The sequence below is a fragment of the Lepidochelys kempii genome, chromosome 3 (genome assembly GCF_965140265.1).
Source record: "Lepidochelys kempii isolate rLepKem1 chromosome 3, rLepKem1.hap2, whole genome shotgun sequence".
Lineage (NCBI taxonomy): Eukaryota > Metazoa > Chordata > Testudines > Cheloniidae > Lepidochelys > Lepidochelys kempii.
The window spans coordinates 184,870,167-184,887,772 of NC_133258.1; the positions used below are offsets into that span (position 1 = coordinate 184,870,167).

The 17,606-nt window shown below is 42.0% G+C and overlaps 1 protein-coding gene across 10 annotated transcripts in view; it reads left to right on the forward strand.

Moving 5' to 3' along the window:
* Positions 1 to 717: 717 nt before the first annotated feature.
* The window catches only part of EML6 (EMAP like 6), a 317,349-nt gene continuing 300,460 nt past the window's right edge, over positions 718 to 17,606 (forward strand). For 7 of the 10 annotated variants that reach the window (XM_073339271.1, XM_073339273.1, XM_073339274.1 and 4 more), the window contains exons 1-2: positions 718 to 995; positions 2,991 to 3,678. In XM_073339271.1, coding sequence (XP_073195372.1) covers positions 3,482 to 3,678 — 197 coding nt within the window. In that variant the 5' untranslated portion in view covers positions 718 to 995; positions 2,991 to 3,481. Of the gene's footprint in view, positions 996 to 2,423; positions 2,550 to 2,990; positions 3,679 to 17,606 lie in introns of those variants that run through there. The other 3 variants (XM_073339272.1, XM_073339275.1, XM_073339277.1) reach the window with 3 other exon arrangements.

The following is a 17,606-nucleotide window of genomic DNA, read 5'->3' on the forward strand; positions in this document are numbered from 1 at the left end:
CAAATAAAAAGACCCCAAGTTTTTATTTTTTAAAACCTCATGATTTGTCAGCCAATCTCAGGCTTTCTGGGTGTCTGGGTCACGCTGTGTTTGAAGGCTTGAGGTTGGCAAACCTTGTAATATTTCCATTGGAAATAGCTCAATAGGCAGGTCTTTAAACAGAGGGGAGCAGGGGTGGAAGGCAGCCAAGGAAAATTTAGTTAGAAATAGTGAGGGTGTGTGTGTGTAAGCAGAGACTGTTCCCACTGTGGGGGAAGGGGGAGAAAGGTAGGAGTGAGGGGATGTAGGGAGGGGAGTGGCGGACCCAAAGGTTGAGGCAATAGAGGGCGAGAAGCTTGACAGCAGGAAGGGAAAGAAGAGGATGGGGAAACTGTACGTGAGCAATGGCGCAGACAGGGTGCCCGGCGCCGCAGGACACTCCCCCACCTTGGCCGTTGCTCCGCAGCCCATTTGTTTCCCCTCAGCCGCAGTTTCTGACAGCTGCAGCCATCACCCAAAGCCACCAAGCTGCATATCCAACGCCACAGCAACCACTAGGGGACGGGGCGGGGTCCTAGTCGCGTTGCACCTTGGGACTTGTAGGCGCTCACAGACTCTACCCTGCCCGGCGAGGCGACTCAAAGGCGCGGGTGAAACTCCAATCCCCATGATCCACTTTGAGAGGCTGCCAAGCAGGTTCCGCGAGGAGCAGGCTCAGCTGTGGGCGTTGGGGTTTCCAACCGAACCTCTCCGATTCTCCAAAGCCGCTTACGCCAACTCACTAACCTTCCCGCCCACATTGAGTGAGGCGCCAGGGCTGCCTAGGAAACATGCCTGGCCGTGTGCGCTGGAGACTGAGCCCCGGGAGGGGGAAGGAGGGGACGCCGGTCAGCCAGCCAGCCAGCCAAGGGAGTGCCATTCTCCTCTCCGCGCTGCCTGGGTGAGCTGTACTCGCCTCTGTCGCCACTCGCCTCGGAGCACATGAACCAGGCTGCGGAGAAGAGCGCTGCTGCCAGGTGGGTGACAGATAGCGACCGCTTGGGCGCGCTGCTTTAGCTGTGGGCTTTTTTGTCAGGTCACATCCCCCCACTACCACTCCCTAGTGGGGCACGGTGCCCTGTGTTATACCTCCTCCCCCCACACCGAGGAGCATTGCTTTGGCTGTGGGGTTAGTAGTATCCGTTCGCTTCCCTGGGGCACGGTGCCCTGCGTTATTCCCTCTCCCCCCCCCCCGCCCCAGACAGAGGGGATCGTTGCTTTGGCTGTGGGGTTAGTATCCATTCTCCCCTCTCAGGCACGATGCCCTGCGTTATTCCCGCCCCCCCCCCCCCGCCCCAGACAGAGGGGATCGTTGCTTTGGCTGTGGGGTTAGTATCCATTCTCCCCTCTCAGGCACGATGCCCTGCGTTATTCCCGCCCCCCCCCCCCGCCCCAGACAGAGGGGATCGTTGCTTTGGCTGTGGGGTTAGTATCCATTCTCCCCTCTCAGGCACGATGCCCTGCGTTATTCCCTCTCCCCCCCCCGCCCCAGACAGAGGGGATCGTTGCTTTGGCTGTGGGGTTAGTATCCATTCTCCCCTCTCAGGCACGATGCCCTGCGTTATTCCCGCCCCCCCCCCCCGCCCCAGACAGAGGGGATCGTTGCTTTGGCTGTGGGGTTAGTATCCATTCTCCCCTCTCAGGCACGATGCCCTGCGTTATTCCCTCTCCCCCCCCCGCCCCAGACAGAGGGGATCGTTGCTTTGGCTGTGGGGTTAGTATCCATTCTCCCCTCTCAGGCACGATGCCCTGCGTTATTCCCGCCCCCCCCCCCGGAGATCATTGCTCTGGCTGTGGGTGTTCGTATCCGTTCATCCCTGTGGGAACATTTCTCTGGCTGGGGGTATTCGTGTCAGATTACCTCCTGTGCAGGATGATGCCCCGTTTTACTCCTATGGGGAATATTGCTCAGCATGTGACATGAAGTTTAAAGCTCTCCAGTCCAGTCCCCTCTGTGGAGTGTTGCTCTGGGGGACAGCGCCGGGTTATACCACCACCATGGACTATTGTTTTGAGTGTGATGACGGATTATATTCCTTGTGTGGAGTATATCTTTGTGTGTGATGCCAGATTTTACCCGAAAGGTCGTATTGCTTTCAGTGTGGATTCATTGATAGTAGGTTATGTACTAAGTGGGGAATATTGCTTATGTGTTTGGGGGAGGCACCACTGAGGAATACTGCTGTGGTTGTGAGGTACAGTTTATATTAACCGATACCAATACACTCTGGGTTAGTTTGTTAATATAAGGTTAAATGGAGGATAATGAATATGGTTAGAGGCATATTCTGTGGAAAATGCATGGTTTAGCCTTTTGCTGGTTAGCTTATTCCTATCCTCCCTTCCATCTAGTACTGAACAGTGTTATCTGCATGAGTCTTTGCTTTTCTTCTTCTCTGATTCAGAAATCTCTCTCTGACGTTTGTGACTGGCTTTTTGGTGAATGAGTGTGGTGTGAGGTGAATGTTACAAAGGATGTGGAGAAACCACACAGAAAGGATACGAACTAAAAATTTAATTCCGGCTTTAGGGTAAGGAAAAGGAAATCATGAAAATATGTGTTGGCGCAGGGAAAAAATTGTTATTCCAAAACATGGTAGTAAACATTTTTTTAAAAATGCTTTCTTGACTTGATGGTAAATTGAAATGTTTTGGTGGCTGCAAAATGGACAGTGTTTGAATTAAATTGTTGTTTTAGACTCCGAGAGAGCTATTTTTTTAGGACGGAGCGGGGAAGAGGTCATCTTGTTTGGATGTATTATGTTATTTCTGTTTCTCTTGAACATTATCCTGTATGCAGATTGACAATTGCAAATGAATTATGGTGGAAAATCTGAGAAGAATTCCGTATAACTCGCTTAGAACTGACAGAATAAATTCAGATTTATTGCTGGAAAACCCTTACACTTTGCATTTTAAGTTCACGTTTATTTTACATTTAAAATATACTTTTTTCCCTTTTTTATTTTCAGTTTAAATCTACAGACATAAATTTTAAAAGGGAAAAATCCAGAAAGCCTCTTTTTGCAGGAAGACAAGAAAGTGCATTAGAGGAGACACAGCCCGGACTCTTCTCCAGGTGGTGGTGACATACAGAAGTTACTTTGCCTTTGGAAAGAAAAGACCTGTGTGACATTAATTTACGTGTATGTGCATTATCCCCCTTCCTCGCCCCAGAAGTTGTCTGGGCTGCAAAGCAGCGGGGAGGCTGCAGCTGCTTGTCTCGGGCAACAGAAGATTATGGTGCCAGCACAATAGTAGCAGCCGCGGCAGGAACAGCAGCAGCAGCAGAGCTGGTCCGTGAATGTGTGTTCTGATTAAAATCAGCATTGGAAAGTGCAACCTGAAAATTCAGCAGCTAGGCAGGAATTGATAACGTTTAAAAGAGGGAAACATTTTAAGGGGGAAGAGGGAGGGCGGCACTAGGTTTTGTGTGTGCTTGTGGGAGTGGGGATTGATTATCATGGCGGATCGGACAGCTCCTAGATGCCAGCTACGTCTGGAATGGGTTTACGGGTACAGGGGTCACCAGTGCCGCAACAACCTGTACTACACGGCAGGCAAGGAGGTGGTTTACTTCGTGGCTGGAGTCGGGGTGATTTATAACACCAGAGAGCACACCCAGAAGTTCTTCTTGGGACACAACGATGATATTATCAGGTAAGGGGGGGGGCAGACGGTGTGTGTGTGTGGGTTAATAGGGAGGGGCGGGGAGAGGAGAACTAGTAAATACCTCCTCCTCTACTCACCTCTGAGCATGTTTCTTTAATTTTAGGGAGAAGCACAGGTTGTCATCAAAGGCCTGGGTGAAATCTAGATCTGTCTGGATCCTGCTGATCTTTTTTGTATTGAAGCCCCCAAATTGGAACTCAGAATAGAAAATGAGTTTAGCCTCTCCTATTGCACCACAAACAAACAAACAAAAAACACCACCACCACAACAAGAAAAATCAAAAAAGTTTAGTGCAAAAACTTTACTGCAAAAGCCCTGCCAATTTTCAGACCACAGTCCCTTAATGATGATGTCTAAATAGAGAATATGCTGTAGATGCTACTCTTACAGCAATAAAATCTGGACTCCAGACATCCCAGTTCAACAGTATCACAAATGCACCTGAATCCTGCCATTTTTTGGTTCCCACACTGCCAATTCCACTTCAACAAAGAACAAGTTTAGTTGCTCATGCCCCAGGAAAATTGTGTGCCAGTGCATTCTGTTCAACAGAACTACAAAAGTCCAGATTCAACACCTGAATCCTGAATTAAGCCAAGTTTTCATCTCAGTCTCTCAAATTCTACTGCCTAAATAGAGAACATGTTTAGCCATGCCTGCTGTACCTTAAGATGTGCCCTAGCATTGCAAAAATTTGGATTCAGTTTCTGGGTTCAGCTGGATTCTGCCAAATTTTGTTCACAAACACAGAAATTGTATCAACAAAACAGAGAACAAATTTTGCTTCGACTATTCCACCAGAGAAATCTGGACCCCAGTACAAAAAAGCTGCATGGACTGCTGAAGCCAGTTAACTGTTGGCCACCTACCATTTTTTTTACCACCTAAATTTAGTATAGATGAAACTTCTCCTACTCAAGCAGAGTAATCTGGAATTCAGAATAGTACATGATGAATCATGGTGCAACAGTGCTGCAGAAAACACATATCCAGCAGTTGAATGTAGGGGTGTCCATCTAGGTTTTGCCACTGAATATGCAAATACTGCAATTGTCAGATAACCATACTGGAATCATAGCTTACAGAAATCCATCTACCTTATACAACATGATGTCTTTCACTACCACATACATATGTTAGTTGGCTCATTTACCTCCCTCTTTTCATTGGGTGCACTTACAAAGTTCATTCTGGTTTTAAAGGTATTCCCAATCCATGCGACATTCTTTATTTAAATTTTATTTCTTGAAATGCTACTACCTCTAAAACCAGAATGAACTTTTTAAAAGTACCCATGGTAGTTCATTAAATGCCTGGTACCTCCCTTTTATATTGCTGGTCATTTATTTATTCCTTAGAAGCTAGAAAGTATAATAATTAAGGTCCATATTTAGCAATGTATATATGAGTTTTATTTTAATACACTCATTCAAAGCTTTGATTTTGTTTCATTTCCATCTGCTAAGGAAATAGTGTCCTGATGATTACTATTGTATAAATTGTATGGCTGGTCATTTATGGAACATTTCTGAGGATTGTTTCCAGTACACTGCATATGTACTAAATTTTGATGATAAAACAGGGGGAGGGTATGTAGGTGTTAAGCATTGGCATTTTGACACTACATGCTAGTTTTATTCTAATTGTAAAGGATAGTAGTATGCAAATCAGTTATTTAAATCAAAAAGCTGTTTGAGGACTAGTCCTGTGGTTAGCGTAATATGCTGGGATTTGAAACTACAGTTCAATTCCTGAGCTGTTAGGGCTGATAATTCTGCTGAGTCAGCATGTTCCACTCCTGGAGGTGGCAGGAGTATTTTGCATTGCTCAAAATGAGTGCTCTGTTGCCAAGTAAATAGCAGCATCAATGGGATCCAAATAGGCGTTCCATGTATCTCTTCATAGCCAAGGAAGGTTGCTGGGATGTGGGGCTTAGGAAAAGACAAGTCTTCTGCTGATAGAATATTTTTCTTTTTGCATTTGTAATACTTGATGCCTTTATTCCTTTGGTACATTTTGTGATTCTCATTAATAGAGAATTCAGGCACAGCATCCAATATAGCCACTTTTTAGCTGGATGTTCACTGGTATGATAAGCAGTGAAGTGCTTAATAAATGTTAACATTTAAATTGTCACAGTTAGGTGTCAGAGCCAACATCTTATTGAGATGAATGGGCAATAGTTCTTCAGTATTTCCATTGGTGCTATTGTTTTACTTCTTCTATGTCCAGACTCATGACAACAGTGCATAAATTTGCAATATGAAAGTTCATTGTAACTAAAGGGGTTTGTAACTTTTTTTTTTTAATTAAAATGAAACTTTACACTTTGGAAAATACTGCAGAATCAGTATGAAGGCCTTGAATGTGTGGTTTTTCTGCCTCCATAGGTTCCTATTGGCTCCATTTGTAGCAAAAGCTTTCAGGGATGTACTGTTTTTATGAGAGTTGATGAACCCTATAAAAACATTTATAGAGATTGAGAGTTACCATCCCACTTTGCAGTGTTTTACCAAAGTCATGGGCATCAATGTTTTTCCATAATGAAAAGGTCACATGTTAAAAAAAAAATTAATTGTACTTTCACTAGTTCACAAATTGCCCTGTCTTTGGCTTTGTGTCAACATCATGCAGTGGATATAGTTCCTTTTTGGCTAAGTTAAACAAGAGCCTCTTAAATTACACTTAGAGTTCAGATTGGAGGTGGGGAAAAGTAGTGATACTTTTCCAAGATCCAGCCCTCCCCCCAAATCAATTTCTGTGCACTTGAGACACCACTCTTGGTGGAATGTCTAGATGTTCAAAATATGATCATGTGGGCTCTGCTATGGTCTTTCTTCACAGAGGGAGGGAAATAAATGGTGATATTCTCTCAAGCACCATCTACTTCTGATGGAAAAATGAGATGTCAATCACAGTAGATTGTGCTGTCTTCATAATACAATTCTCCATCTCCTTTATATGCTTTGATCAGCTGTGAAATAATTAATGATGTTCATATTTAAATTATTATTGTTGTGAGTGTGAGCCATCACATCATTGTGGTGAATAGGGGCAGTTCACACCTCACAGGACTATTGTTACAGTCTCTCTGAAGATTCAGGCAGACATAGAATCATAGACATCAGTCATAGACATCAATTACATTTGTGCTTTTTATGGTTTTCTTCATAATCAGAGGGTTTGAGATTTACTTTTTTTTTTAAATTAAAACATAAATTCCGGAGCACAAGATACTACCACTGTGTGGCTGGCTAAGGGTACAGCATATTGCTACCTATGCACCAAAACCTTACACACATGACTTACTCCCATTGAGTTCAAAGTTACTCACATGTGTAAGTTTTTTCAGAATTGGGCCGGTTGTGAGCTGAATTCAGGATGAGTTGTAACACTAATCCATTCAGATGTTAGGGTCATCATCTGGTTTGAGTAAAGTGAAACTGTGGGTTTGAAGCGGACAAGTTATAGTGAACGGCAAACAAAGTAAATACAAGTATATGATGGAATAAGTTATGTAACTTCATTATTTTAAGACTTCTTCCCACAAAATGCTCCTTCTCATTAGAGAAACAACATACACTTTTAGGTCTTAATCTGCAAGTCGATGCACTGGTATGGATCCTCTTTTATGTAATCCCTTTAACTTCAATGGAAGACCACATAAGTGCAAGAGTCTGGGGCCCTAGTTTTGACAGTAACTGAAGTCTTTCAAGAGAACCTCAGTTTTCCTGGCACTTGCATTTTAAATTATTTGTTTAGCAACTAGCATTGTCATCTTTCTTCTATCTTAAATGAAATGTTGAAAGAGGAATTTTATCACTAAATTTGTGATAATATGTTAAAGCTGGAAACGTCTTTAATAATAATGATAATAATAATAATAATAATAATAATGATACCTAACTTTTAGCTAGAGCTTTTCATCATTAGATTCTAAAGGAGGTAAATATAATTATCCCCATTTTACAGATGTTGAAACTGAGGTATAGGGAGGTGAAATGAGTTGCTCATTGTCACTTAGTAGGCAAGTGGCTGGTGTCCCAGGTTAGTGCTGTACTCTTAGGCCATGCTGTCTCTCTTTCTTTAGTCTGAAGGTGTCCAGAATAGTAAATTTCTGCAGTCTGTGTATACCAAAAAGAAGTTTACCGTGGGAAATAGTTAAAATATATTAATTTCATCAGTTTAGATTTTTTTCTGTATAGTTTTTAAATGCAATTGATAATTTGATTATTTTTTAAATTGGTGCAATGTCTGAAATTGCATAGTTAGTCTGTAAACACAGTACTTAATATTTTGGGTTCTAATTGGTCAAATTCATCTCTAGGGTAACTCCATTGTCTGATCTCATAGTTTACATTCCACAACAAAATACAGTCTTCTGAAACTTGGAGAAAAATTGCCAGTGGCAGAAACATAGTCAGAATTTTGGGATTTCTAGATCTAAACTACATTTCCAAGAATTTCTACAGTATTTAACAGTTTCTTAATAGCTTTGAAGTTATTAGAGGTTTTTAGAAATCACACTGGTTTTGTTGTTTCTGCAGTTCTTAAAACACAGTATGACTCGTAACTGTGTTTGCCTTGACTGATCTGTTGAATACCTAAATAATATAATTTTATACATCTACAAGACCACATTTGTATTCTAGCTGGGAAAAAAATAACTCAGCTGTGAGGCAGGAAACCACAAATCACACCACATTTATTATAGGTTTTTTATAGTAATCTTTGCCTCTGGATATTAACTAGAAAGCCAACCTGCTAACCTCTGGTAACAAACCATGTTATTTATGTGAGAGAGACTGCAACTTAATAATAATGTGGGATTTGTCAGAACAAGTCTGTAAGTACTATGGTATATGTGTTCCACTGTGCTGACATGCTAGGAGGTTAAGATACATTGCAAAATATTGACGTGCCACCGGTGATGGGTTGAGTGAGTAGATGGAGGTTTGGTTTATTTCTTACAGTAATCATTTCAGAAGATAGAAAACATAGAGAATGACTACACATTTTTGCCAGGTTGATAGAGTTGTGAAAAAGAAATGTGATGCTTGAATCAATGCCACTTGTTCCTGGGGATATTATATATTACTGTAGAGAAAAAAAATGAAGACAAAGTCATGGTCATCAACCACCTGGAGTTAAACCATTTTTGTTTCAGTGGATAAAGTACAATATTTTAAAAATTGTGTATTGTAATAATGTTATGTTTACATGGAGTCTCTTATGCCCAAAGATTCTAAAGTACTTAACAAACTTTACATACAGTTATTGTTTTTTATAATGGTACCTGTTGGCGAATGTTCATCACACAATGATAACCAAACTATTACAGTTATTTGCTATGCTACCCGCAGGAAAAACTGACCTGTAGTTTATGGTGACTTTAATAGCAACCAATGCACATAGAGCACCACTGAAATGCAACTTGCTTTGGGGTAGGCAAGTGGTACCAATAGGTACAGCTCATTGAATAATAGCAGTAATTCCTTGTTACAGTTTTAATGGTAACCCCCAAACTGTTTCAGTTCAAAAGAAAAGACTTAGGAAGAACAATAATAGAATACCATTTATTTAAATATTTTTGGATGTTTTCTACATTGTCAAATATATGGATTTCAATTACAACACACAATACAAAGTGTACAGTGTTCACTTTGTATTTATTTTTGATTACAAGTATTTGCACTGTAAAAAAACAGAAATAGTATTTTTCAATTCACCTAATACAAGTACTGCAGTGCAGTCTCTTTATCATGAAAGTTGAACTTACAAATGTAGAATTACATACAAAAAACTGCATTCAAAAATAAAAAATGTAAAATTTTAGAGCCTGTTAAGCCAGTCACTCAGACAAACAAGTTTGTTTGAATTTGCAGGAGATAATACTGCCCGGTTCTTGTTTATGTCACATGACAGTCAGAACAGGCGTTCTCATGGCGCTGTTGTAGCCGAAATCACAAGGTATTTATGTGCCAGATGCACTAAAGATTCATATGTCCTTTCATGCTTCAACCACCATTCCAGGGGACATGCGTCCATGCTGATGATGGGTTCTGTTCGATAAGAATCCAAAGCAGTGCGGACCGACACATGTTTATTTTCATTATCTAAGTCAGATGCCACCAGTACAAGGTTGATTTTCTTTTTTGGTGGTTCGAGTTCTGTAGTTTCTGCATTGTAGTGTTGCTCTTTTAGGACTTCTGAAAGCATGCTCCATACCTCATCCCTCTCAGATTTTGGAAGGCACTTCAGATTCTTAAACCGTGGTTCGAGAGCTGTAGCTATCTTTAGAAATCTTACATTGGTACCTTCTTTGCGTTTTGTCAAATCTGCAGAGAAAGTGTTCTTAAAATGAACAAGATGTGCTGAGTCATCATCTGAGCCTGCTGTAACATGAAATATATGGCAGAATGCTAGTAAAACAGAGCAGGGGACATACAATTCTGCCCCAAGGAGTTCAGTCACAAATTTAATTAACACATTATTTTTTTAACGAACATCATCAACATGGAAGAATGTCCTCTGGAATGATGACTGAAGTATGAAGTTGGCATGTTTAGCATATCTGGCACATAAATACCTTGTAATGCTGGCTACGAAGTGCCATGCAAATACCTGTTCTCACTTTCTGGTGACATTTGTGGCAAATTGCCGGCATTACTTTGATGGGTCTCGCGCTCTCTCTTCTTGGGGAGGGTTCAGGGCACCATTTCTTGCCCCTGAACTGGGGTATTAACTGCCCCACTAGTGTCCTGGAGGAGGGGAGTGAAGAGGGAGGGACCTGGGCCTACCCTGTACTCCAGGTCCCTGCCCAGGGGCGTAGGGATAGCAGTAAACCGCTTGAACTAGCGGTACCTTCCCCTGGACTACTTCCCTCTCCTGCCCTTCAGCTTGTGGGGCTTCCTGCCCTCCCTCTGCACAAACCAGGTGTCCCTTTACCTAGGGTCTTGGTCTTCTTAGCCCACCACAGCACTTCTCCAAACTCTCCTGTGCTTCCCTCCAAACCGCTCTCTGCTCCAACACCAATCCACTCAGCTTCAATCCTTCCCCGTCTGATTGAAGCAGGGGTTTTTTTATCAGTGACTGGCTTCAGGTGCGCTTATTGGTTTCAGGTGCTTTAATTAATCTATAGCAAACTTTTTTCCCTCTATAGGGAATAAGGCTCCCTTCTAACACTCTCCTGCTGCAACATGAGGGAAACCCTGGCGCACGTATATTTAGATTGTGCCAGATTGCAGCCCCTTTTCCGGCTCCTCACGAATATTTTATTACGCTTTTGGCTCCACTTTTCCCCTCACCTTTTTATTTACATACTCCCCATCCGTGGCCCCACAAAATCGCGAGATCTCCTGGTTAACCTCCTCCTAGCCCTAGCTAAAACAGCCATTTATAAAACCAGAGAGGGGAGGTTGGCTAATGAAGCATCCTGCGATTGTAGGGCCATTTTCCGATCCTCAGTACATTCACTTATCCGGGCGGAGTTCCTCTGGGCGGCGTCCACCGACTCCCTTGACGCCTTTAAGGAGCGGTGGGCGCTGTCCGAGGTTCTCTGCTTGGTGACCCCGTCCGGTTCCCTCCGTCTGACCCTTTGATTGAGGGGAAGAGCGAGAGACTCCAGCCCCAGCCATCGCCGCTGTGGATACCATCATCACTGTCACCTAGGAGGGGTCCTATAACACGTGGGTGTAATCCCCCCTCCTACCCCAAACCGCCCACCCCGCAGCCATGCCCATCTTGTCGGGCACTCTCAGGAGAGGAATAATCGGTGACACTGGGTGTGGCACTAGGTAACTCGAGGGGGTGGAAGACCACGAGTGTCGAGGAAGCCCCCCGCTCTGGGCCCAGGCTAGTCTGAACACTTCTCCCTCCTGAAGGCTGCTGTGTTATACCTTCTGTTTGCTCTTGTTTTGTTGCATAGTTTTGCTTATCTCTTTGGTGATTCTTTGTAAGTGTTACACAAATAAAATTCTTTTCTGCTTCCAAAAACAAAAACAAAAAAAAACACTCTCCTGCTGCCCTCGGGCCATGCTGTATCACACATTGTAGATAGGAAGAGGGCAGCATTATTTCCTGTAAATGTAAACAAACTTGCTTGTCTTAGCGATTGGCTAAACAAGAAGTAGGACTGAGTGGACTTGTAGGGTCTGAAGTTTTACATTGTTTTGTTTTTGAGTGCAGTTATGTAGCAAAAAAAAAATCTACATTTGTAAGTTGCACTTTCAGGACAAAGACAATTTTCAATCTTTTGAACAATTTGCTTTTACACACAGCACTTGCCCCTTGGCATGACTGGCAATCACAGAAGGTTGTACAATCATCATCAGTTTAATTCTGCTTCTTGCTAATTCTGGTACAGAGGCTGTTGTGGAAATGGGAAGTGAAAGGATTTAAAAGACAGAAATTTGTTTTTCAATGCTTCATCCTCCCCTCTGTATCTGGGGAAGGGGAGCAATTCCACATTTGTAATATTGGCCTCTTATCCCAGGAAATCCTGAGGCTTTGCAGGATTTTAGCTCTGTTTGTGGTAGCCAGTTTGGATTTACCTGGATTCACCTTTCACCCACCAGGCATCTGTTTACTTACAGATGTATTAACTTCTGCTGTTCTCCCTTGTGTGCAAGGGACCACCTTTTGGAAAGGATGGGTTCTGCAGTCATCTGTGGCAGAAGAGATGGCAGGAGCCAGAGGTGAAAGTAAGCTGGTACGCCCCGGTACGGCGTACCGGCAAGAGCCCATGCGCCGTACTGGGGTGGATTGGCTTCCCCAGGCGGCAATTTAAAGGGCTGGAGCTCCCAGCAGCGGCTCCCAGCAGGGCTCGGGTGGCAATTTAAAGGGCCCAGGGCTTTTGCCTCAGCTACTGACCCTGGCCGTTTAAATAGCCGCTGGAGTGGCAGCAGGGCTCCAGGGATGATTTAAAGAGTCAGGGGCTCTGGTAGCTGCTACCACCCCGGGTCCTTTAAATTGTCCCCGGAGCCCTGGGGTAGCAGTGGCGGGGCTCTGGCGGCTATTTAAAGGGCCCGGGGCAGTAATGGCGGCCGGAGCCCCCGGCCCTTTAAATAGCCACCGCAGCCCTGCCTCCGCTACCCCAGGGCTCCAGCAGGCTCTGGGGACGATTTAAAGGACCCAGGGTGGTAGCGGCAACTGGAGCCCCGGACCCTTTAAATCGCCGCCTGAGCCCTGCTGCTGGAGCCCCGGGGTCGTGGCGGCAATTTAAAGGGCCCGGGGCTCCACTGCAGTAGTGGCGGCTGGGAGCCCCTGGCCCTTTAAATCCTCCCCGGAGCTCCCCACTGCTGCGGGCGGCAGAAAGGACCAGAGCACCTAGCCACTGCGGACAGTGGGGGCCCCACAGCTCCTGGGGGGGCTCCAAGCTGCCATTGATTGGGAGGGGGAGGGGAGCCTGCAGCTCCTGACCATGGTGGGAGGGGGACCCTGGAGCTCTGAGCCCCCTCGGATGGTTGGGGCCCCTGGATCTCCCAGCTGAGCACCCACAGCTGCCCAGTGGCTCCCCATTTTGTCATGGATATTTTTAGTAAAAGTCAGGGACAGGTCACAGGCTTCTGTGAATTTTTCTTTATTGCCCGTGATCTGTCTGTGACTTTTAATAAAAATGTCCGTTACAGAATCTTTGCCTTAATTATCGTTACTAAGTGTGTGGTTCCATGCCTTATTTACTCCCCATCAAAATCCTGATCTGAATGCAGAATTATTTTCTTTATGGATTTTTCTATGGTTTTCGTCACTATAGAATATAATGCTTATATTAATGAATATATTCATTATATATTAATGAATATAATGCTTATATGAATGAATATATTTTTACAAGACCCCTATGAAATACTTTTATCATCTCCATTTTACAAATGGGGAATTGAAGCGCAGAGAGTGTTTAGACTTTATGAAATGCATGTAAGTTGCTTCATGTATTAATTCTACTTATAATGGCTATAAGGTAATACTTGTTTGCTATATAGCAGTAGAATGTACTATGTAACTCACCAAACAAGAAAACTTTATCTAATGCAAAATGTGAAATCCCTGTGAAAGATATTATCTCTTGCCCATCAGAAAGGACTATCAAAACTAAATGGGCTATTGTGGGACATCATAATACAAAGACTTTAATTGCCCCTTCATATATATATGCAGGAGCTATATGCAAAAGGGCTCGTCCCATCAGCTTGATTTCTGGAAGAAGGAAATAAAGACAATGAACAAGAAAATTTTTCATCTCTTTTGCTATTTGGACTCTGACAAGGCCAGAGCTATAAAACAGAAGTAGAGATCCCCAGGGTCAACCTGGATTAGCCCTAAAAGACATTCAGAGCTGGCAGATTACTACAACTATCACTTTTAAAAACCATAAACTGTAACTCATTTGTGTATATAAGTTTTCATGCTTTAACCTTGTAATATCTCTTTCTTTTCTTAAATTTACTACAGTATTGGCTGTAAGTGTTCGTCTTTGGTTTGAGACCTGAGGTACAAATTGACCTCGGGTGAGTGACTGGTCTCTTGGGACTGGAAGCAACCTGAATCTTATGTGATTCTTGCTGTATAGCAACCAAGTATCACTAATTCAATCTTGCCTGGGTGGCACAATAGACTGGACTGCCCTGGGGAACTGTTTGTGACTCCATGATAAATATGCTTCAAAAGTTCACATTTGTTACTGGGTTGGTGAAATTAAATTATAGAGCATACAGCCAGCTGAAAGTATCTGTCCTGCTTTTTGACTGGCTGCCCTTTGGCTGGCACTCATGCTAGTGAACCATTCAAGACCGCATGATGGATGCATTCTCAGCAGCACTGATACTTTTTTAATAGATTCTTACACGCTAAGAATGTTTTTCCTCCCACTTATATCTAATGTTACCACACTTACCATTTCTGTAATGAGACTCCTTTCTGCATTAAAAAAAGCATCAGCATCTGCTTCTGATGGATTTAATGCAGAGTTTGGAATCTATTGACCAGATACATTATTGATTCAAGCTATAACCATCCCAGCCCCCTTCTTCAAAAGTGCTTAAACTCAAAATGTTGAATGACCGGATCATCAAGAAATTGATCATTCTTTTTGTAAGGAGGTGAATGAATAGTTGCAAATGCAATATATACAGCAACAAAATGTACTGTATATGCAAACAAGCATGAACATTTATACATGCCAACTGACTGTTTTTCTTGTCTCCATTGGGGAGCAGGGACTTTCGGCTGTGCTTGATTTGTATTCCTTTACATTAAAAAAAATAGCTTATAAGTAGGGCTGTCAATTAATCACAGTTAACACACACGATTAACTCAAAAAAATTCATCGCGATTAATCACTGTTTTAATTGCACTGTTAAACAATAGAATACCAATTGAAATGTATTCAATATTTTGGATGTTTTTATACATTTTCATATATATTGTTTTCTGTGTTGTAACTGAAATCAAAGTGTATACTATTTTTTGATTACAAATATTTGCATTGTAAAAATGATAAATAAAAGAACTAGTATTTTTTTCAATTTACCTCATACAAGTACTGTAGTGCAATCTTTGTTGTAAAAGTGCAACTTACAAATGTAGAATTATGTACAAAAAAACTGCATCCAAAAATAAAACAATGTAAAATTTTAGAGCCTACAAGTCCACTCAGTCCTACTTCTTGTTCAGCTAATCGCTAAGACAAACAAGTTTGTTTACATTTACAGGAGATAATGCTGCTCTCTCTTCTTATCTACAATGTCACCAGAAAGTGAGAACAGGCATTTGCATGGCACTTTTGAAGTCAGCATTTACGTGCCAGATATGCTAAACATTTGTATGCCTCTTCATGCTTCGGCCACCATTCCAGAGGACATGCTTCCATGCTGATGATGCTCGTTAAAAAAATAATGTGTTAATTAAATTTGTGACTGAACTCCTTGGGGGAGAATTGTATGTCCCCTGCTCTGTTTTGCCTGCATTCTGCCATATATTTCATGTTATAGGAGGCTTGGATGATGACCCAGCACATGTTATTCATTTTAAGAACACTTTCACTGCAGATTTCACAAAATGCAGAGATGGTATCAATGTGAGATTTCTAAAGATAGCTACAACACTTGACCCAAAGTTTAAGAATCTGAAGTGCCTTCCAAAATCTGAAAGGACGAAGTGCAGAGCATGCTTTCAGAAGTCTTAAAAGAGCAACACTCCAATGCGGAAGCTACAGAACCTGAATCACCAATAAAGAAAATCAACCTTGCGCTGGTGGCATCTGACTCAGATAATGAGATTTGGATTCTTATTGAGCAGAACCCATCATCAGCATGGATGCATGTCCCCTGGAATGGTGGTTGAAGCATGAAAGTACATATGAATCTTCAGTGCATCTGGCATGTAAATATCTTGCGATTCTGGCTACATTAGTGCCATAATAATGCCTGTTCTGATTGTCAGGTGACACTGTAAACAGTAACCAGGCAGTATTATCTCCTGCAAATGTAACAAACTTGTTTGTCTGAGCAATTGGCTTAACAAGAAGTAGGACTGAGTGGACTCTAAAAATTTACATTGTTTTATTTTTGAGTGCATTTTTTTGTATATAATTCTACATTTGTAAGTTCAACTTTCATGATAAAGAGATTGCACTACAGTACTTGTATTAGGTGAATTGAAAAATACTATTTCTGTTGTTTTTTTACAGTGCAAATACTTGTAATAAAAATAAATGTAAAGTGAGCACTGTACACTTTATATTCTGTGTTGTAATTGAAATCAATATATTTGAAAATGTAGAAAACACCCAAAAATATTTAAATAAATGGTATTCTATTATTGTTTAATAGTGCGATTAATCACGATTAATATTTTTAACTGTGTGATTAATCTCTATTAATTTTTTTAATCGCTTGACAGCCCTACTTATAACTAATCTAATTTATTCTCCCCCCTTTTTTTTTTGCTAGTAACATGTTGAGCAAAATTCACCCCTGGTGTAACTTCACTGATGTCAGTATTTTATTCTGTCCATGTAGCATATTGTGTTTAAACTTGAAATGAAGAGGCAGAAGAGCAACATCCTGTATTCTAGTGAATTAACATGAGTGTAGTGGTTTTGGAAGCAGAGCAGCACCTGTTGCAATAAAGATTTTTTTAATTGTGGGCTTTGTGGGCAGGAGGTTGCGGAGGGCTACTGAAGCTTTCACTTGGCTTTGGAGGCAAATGTTTGGAAGGTAGTAACTGGAACAGCAGCAGATTCAAAGTGTATTGGGGAGGAGGAAGAGCAAAGAAAGAGATTTTAAGGAAAGAAATAAAAGGTGTGTGAGATTTTAAATCCCAAATCTGGGGGAGGGGTGGTCCGTAATTTTTTTTTAAATACATATACTGTGGAAGAATAGTAATGCCAAAGAAAAGACATCCATTCCTCTCATTTCATTTTGTTTTTAATTTTCAGCTTTTATTTGTTTTTCTTGTCTCAGTTAGTTGATTCATTCTTTTCTTACTAATTTTACCCATTAACAATGCTTAGATCTGTATGTCTGCCTCTCCTTCCCTTACTCTATAGTCAAAGCAATCACACTTATGGAGGTGGGGCTGCTGGGATCAACTGTGTATGCTTGCTTACTATCCCTGCTTTTCTGTTTAGCTGCTATCATTTGCAGACAGTGATGCATCCAGCACTCTAGTTTCAGAACAATGAATGGAAACAGCACAGGAGATTATTGTGAAGCTTTGAGACATCAGAGAAGTACCTCATCCCTCCCTCTTCCAAGTTATAATTTTGGCAGCTTGCTGCTCTGTCTACATAAGGAGCTATTTATTTAAGTTTTATGTTTCACCATTGAAAATATTTCTGGAACTTCCCTCTGGATTGTTACAGACTGTCTACATACCTGTTCACAACTCTAAAATAATCCAATTTATCTTCCAT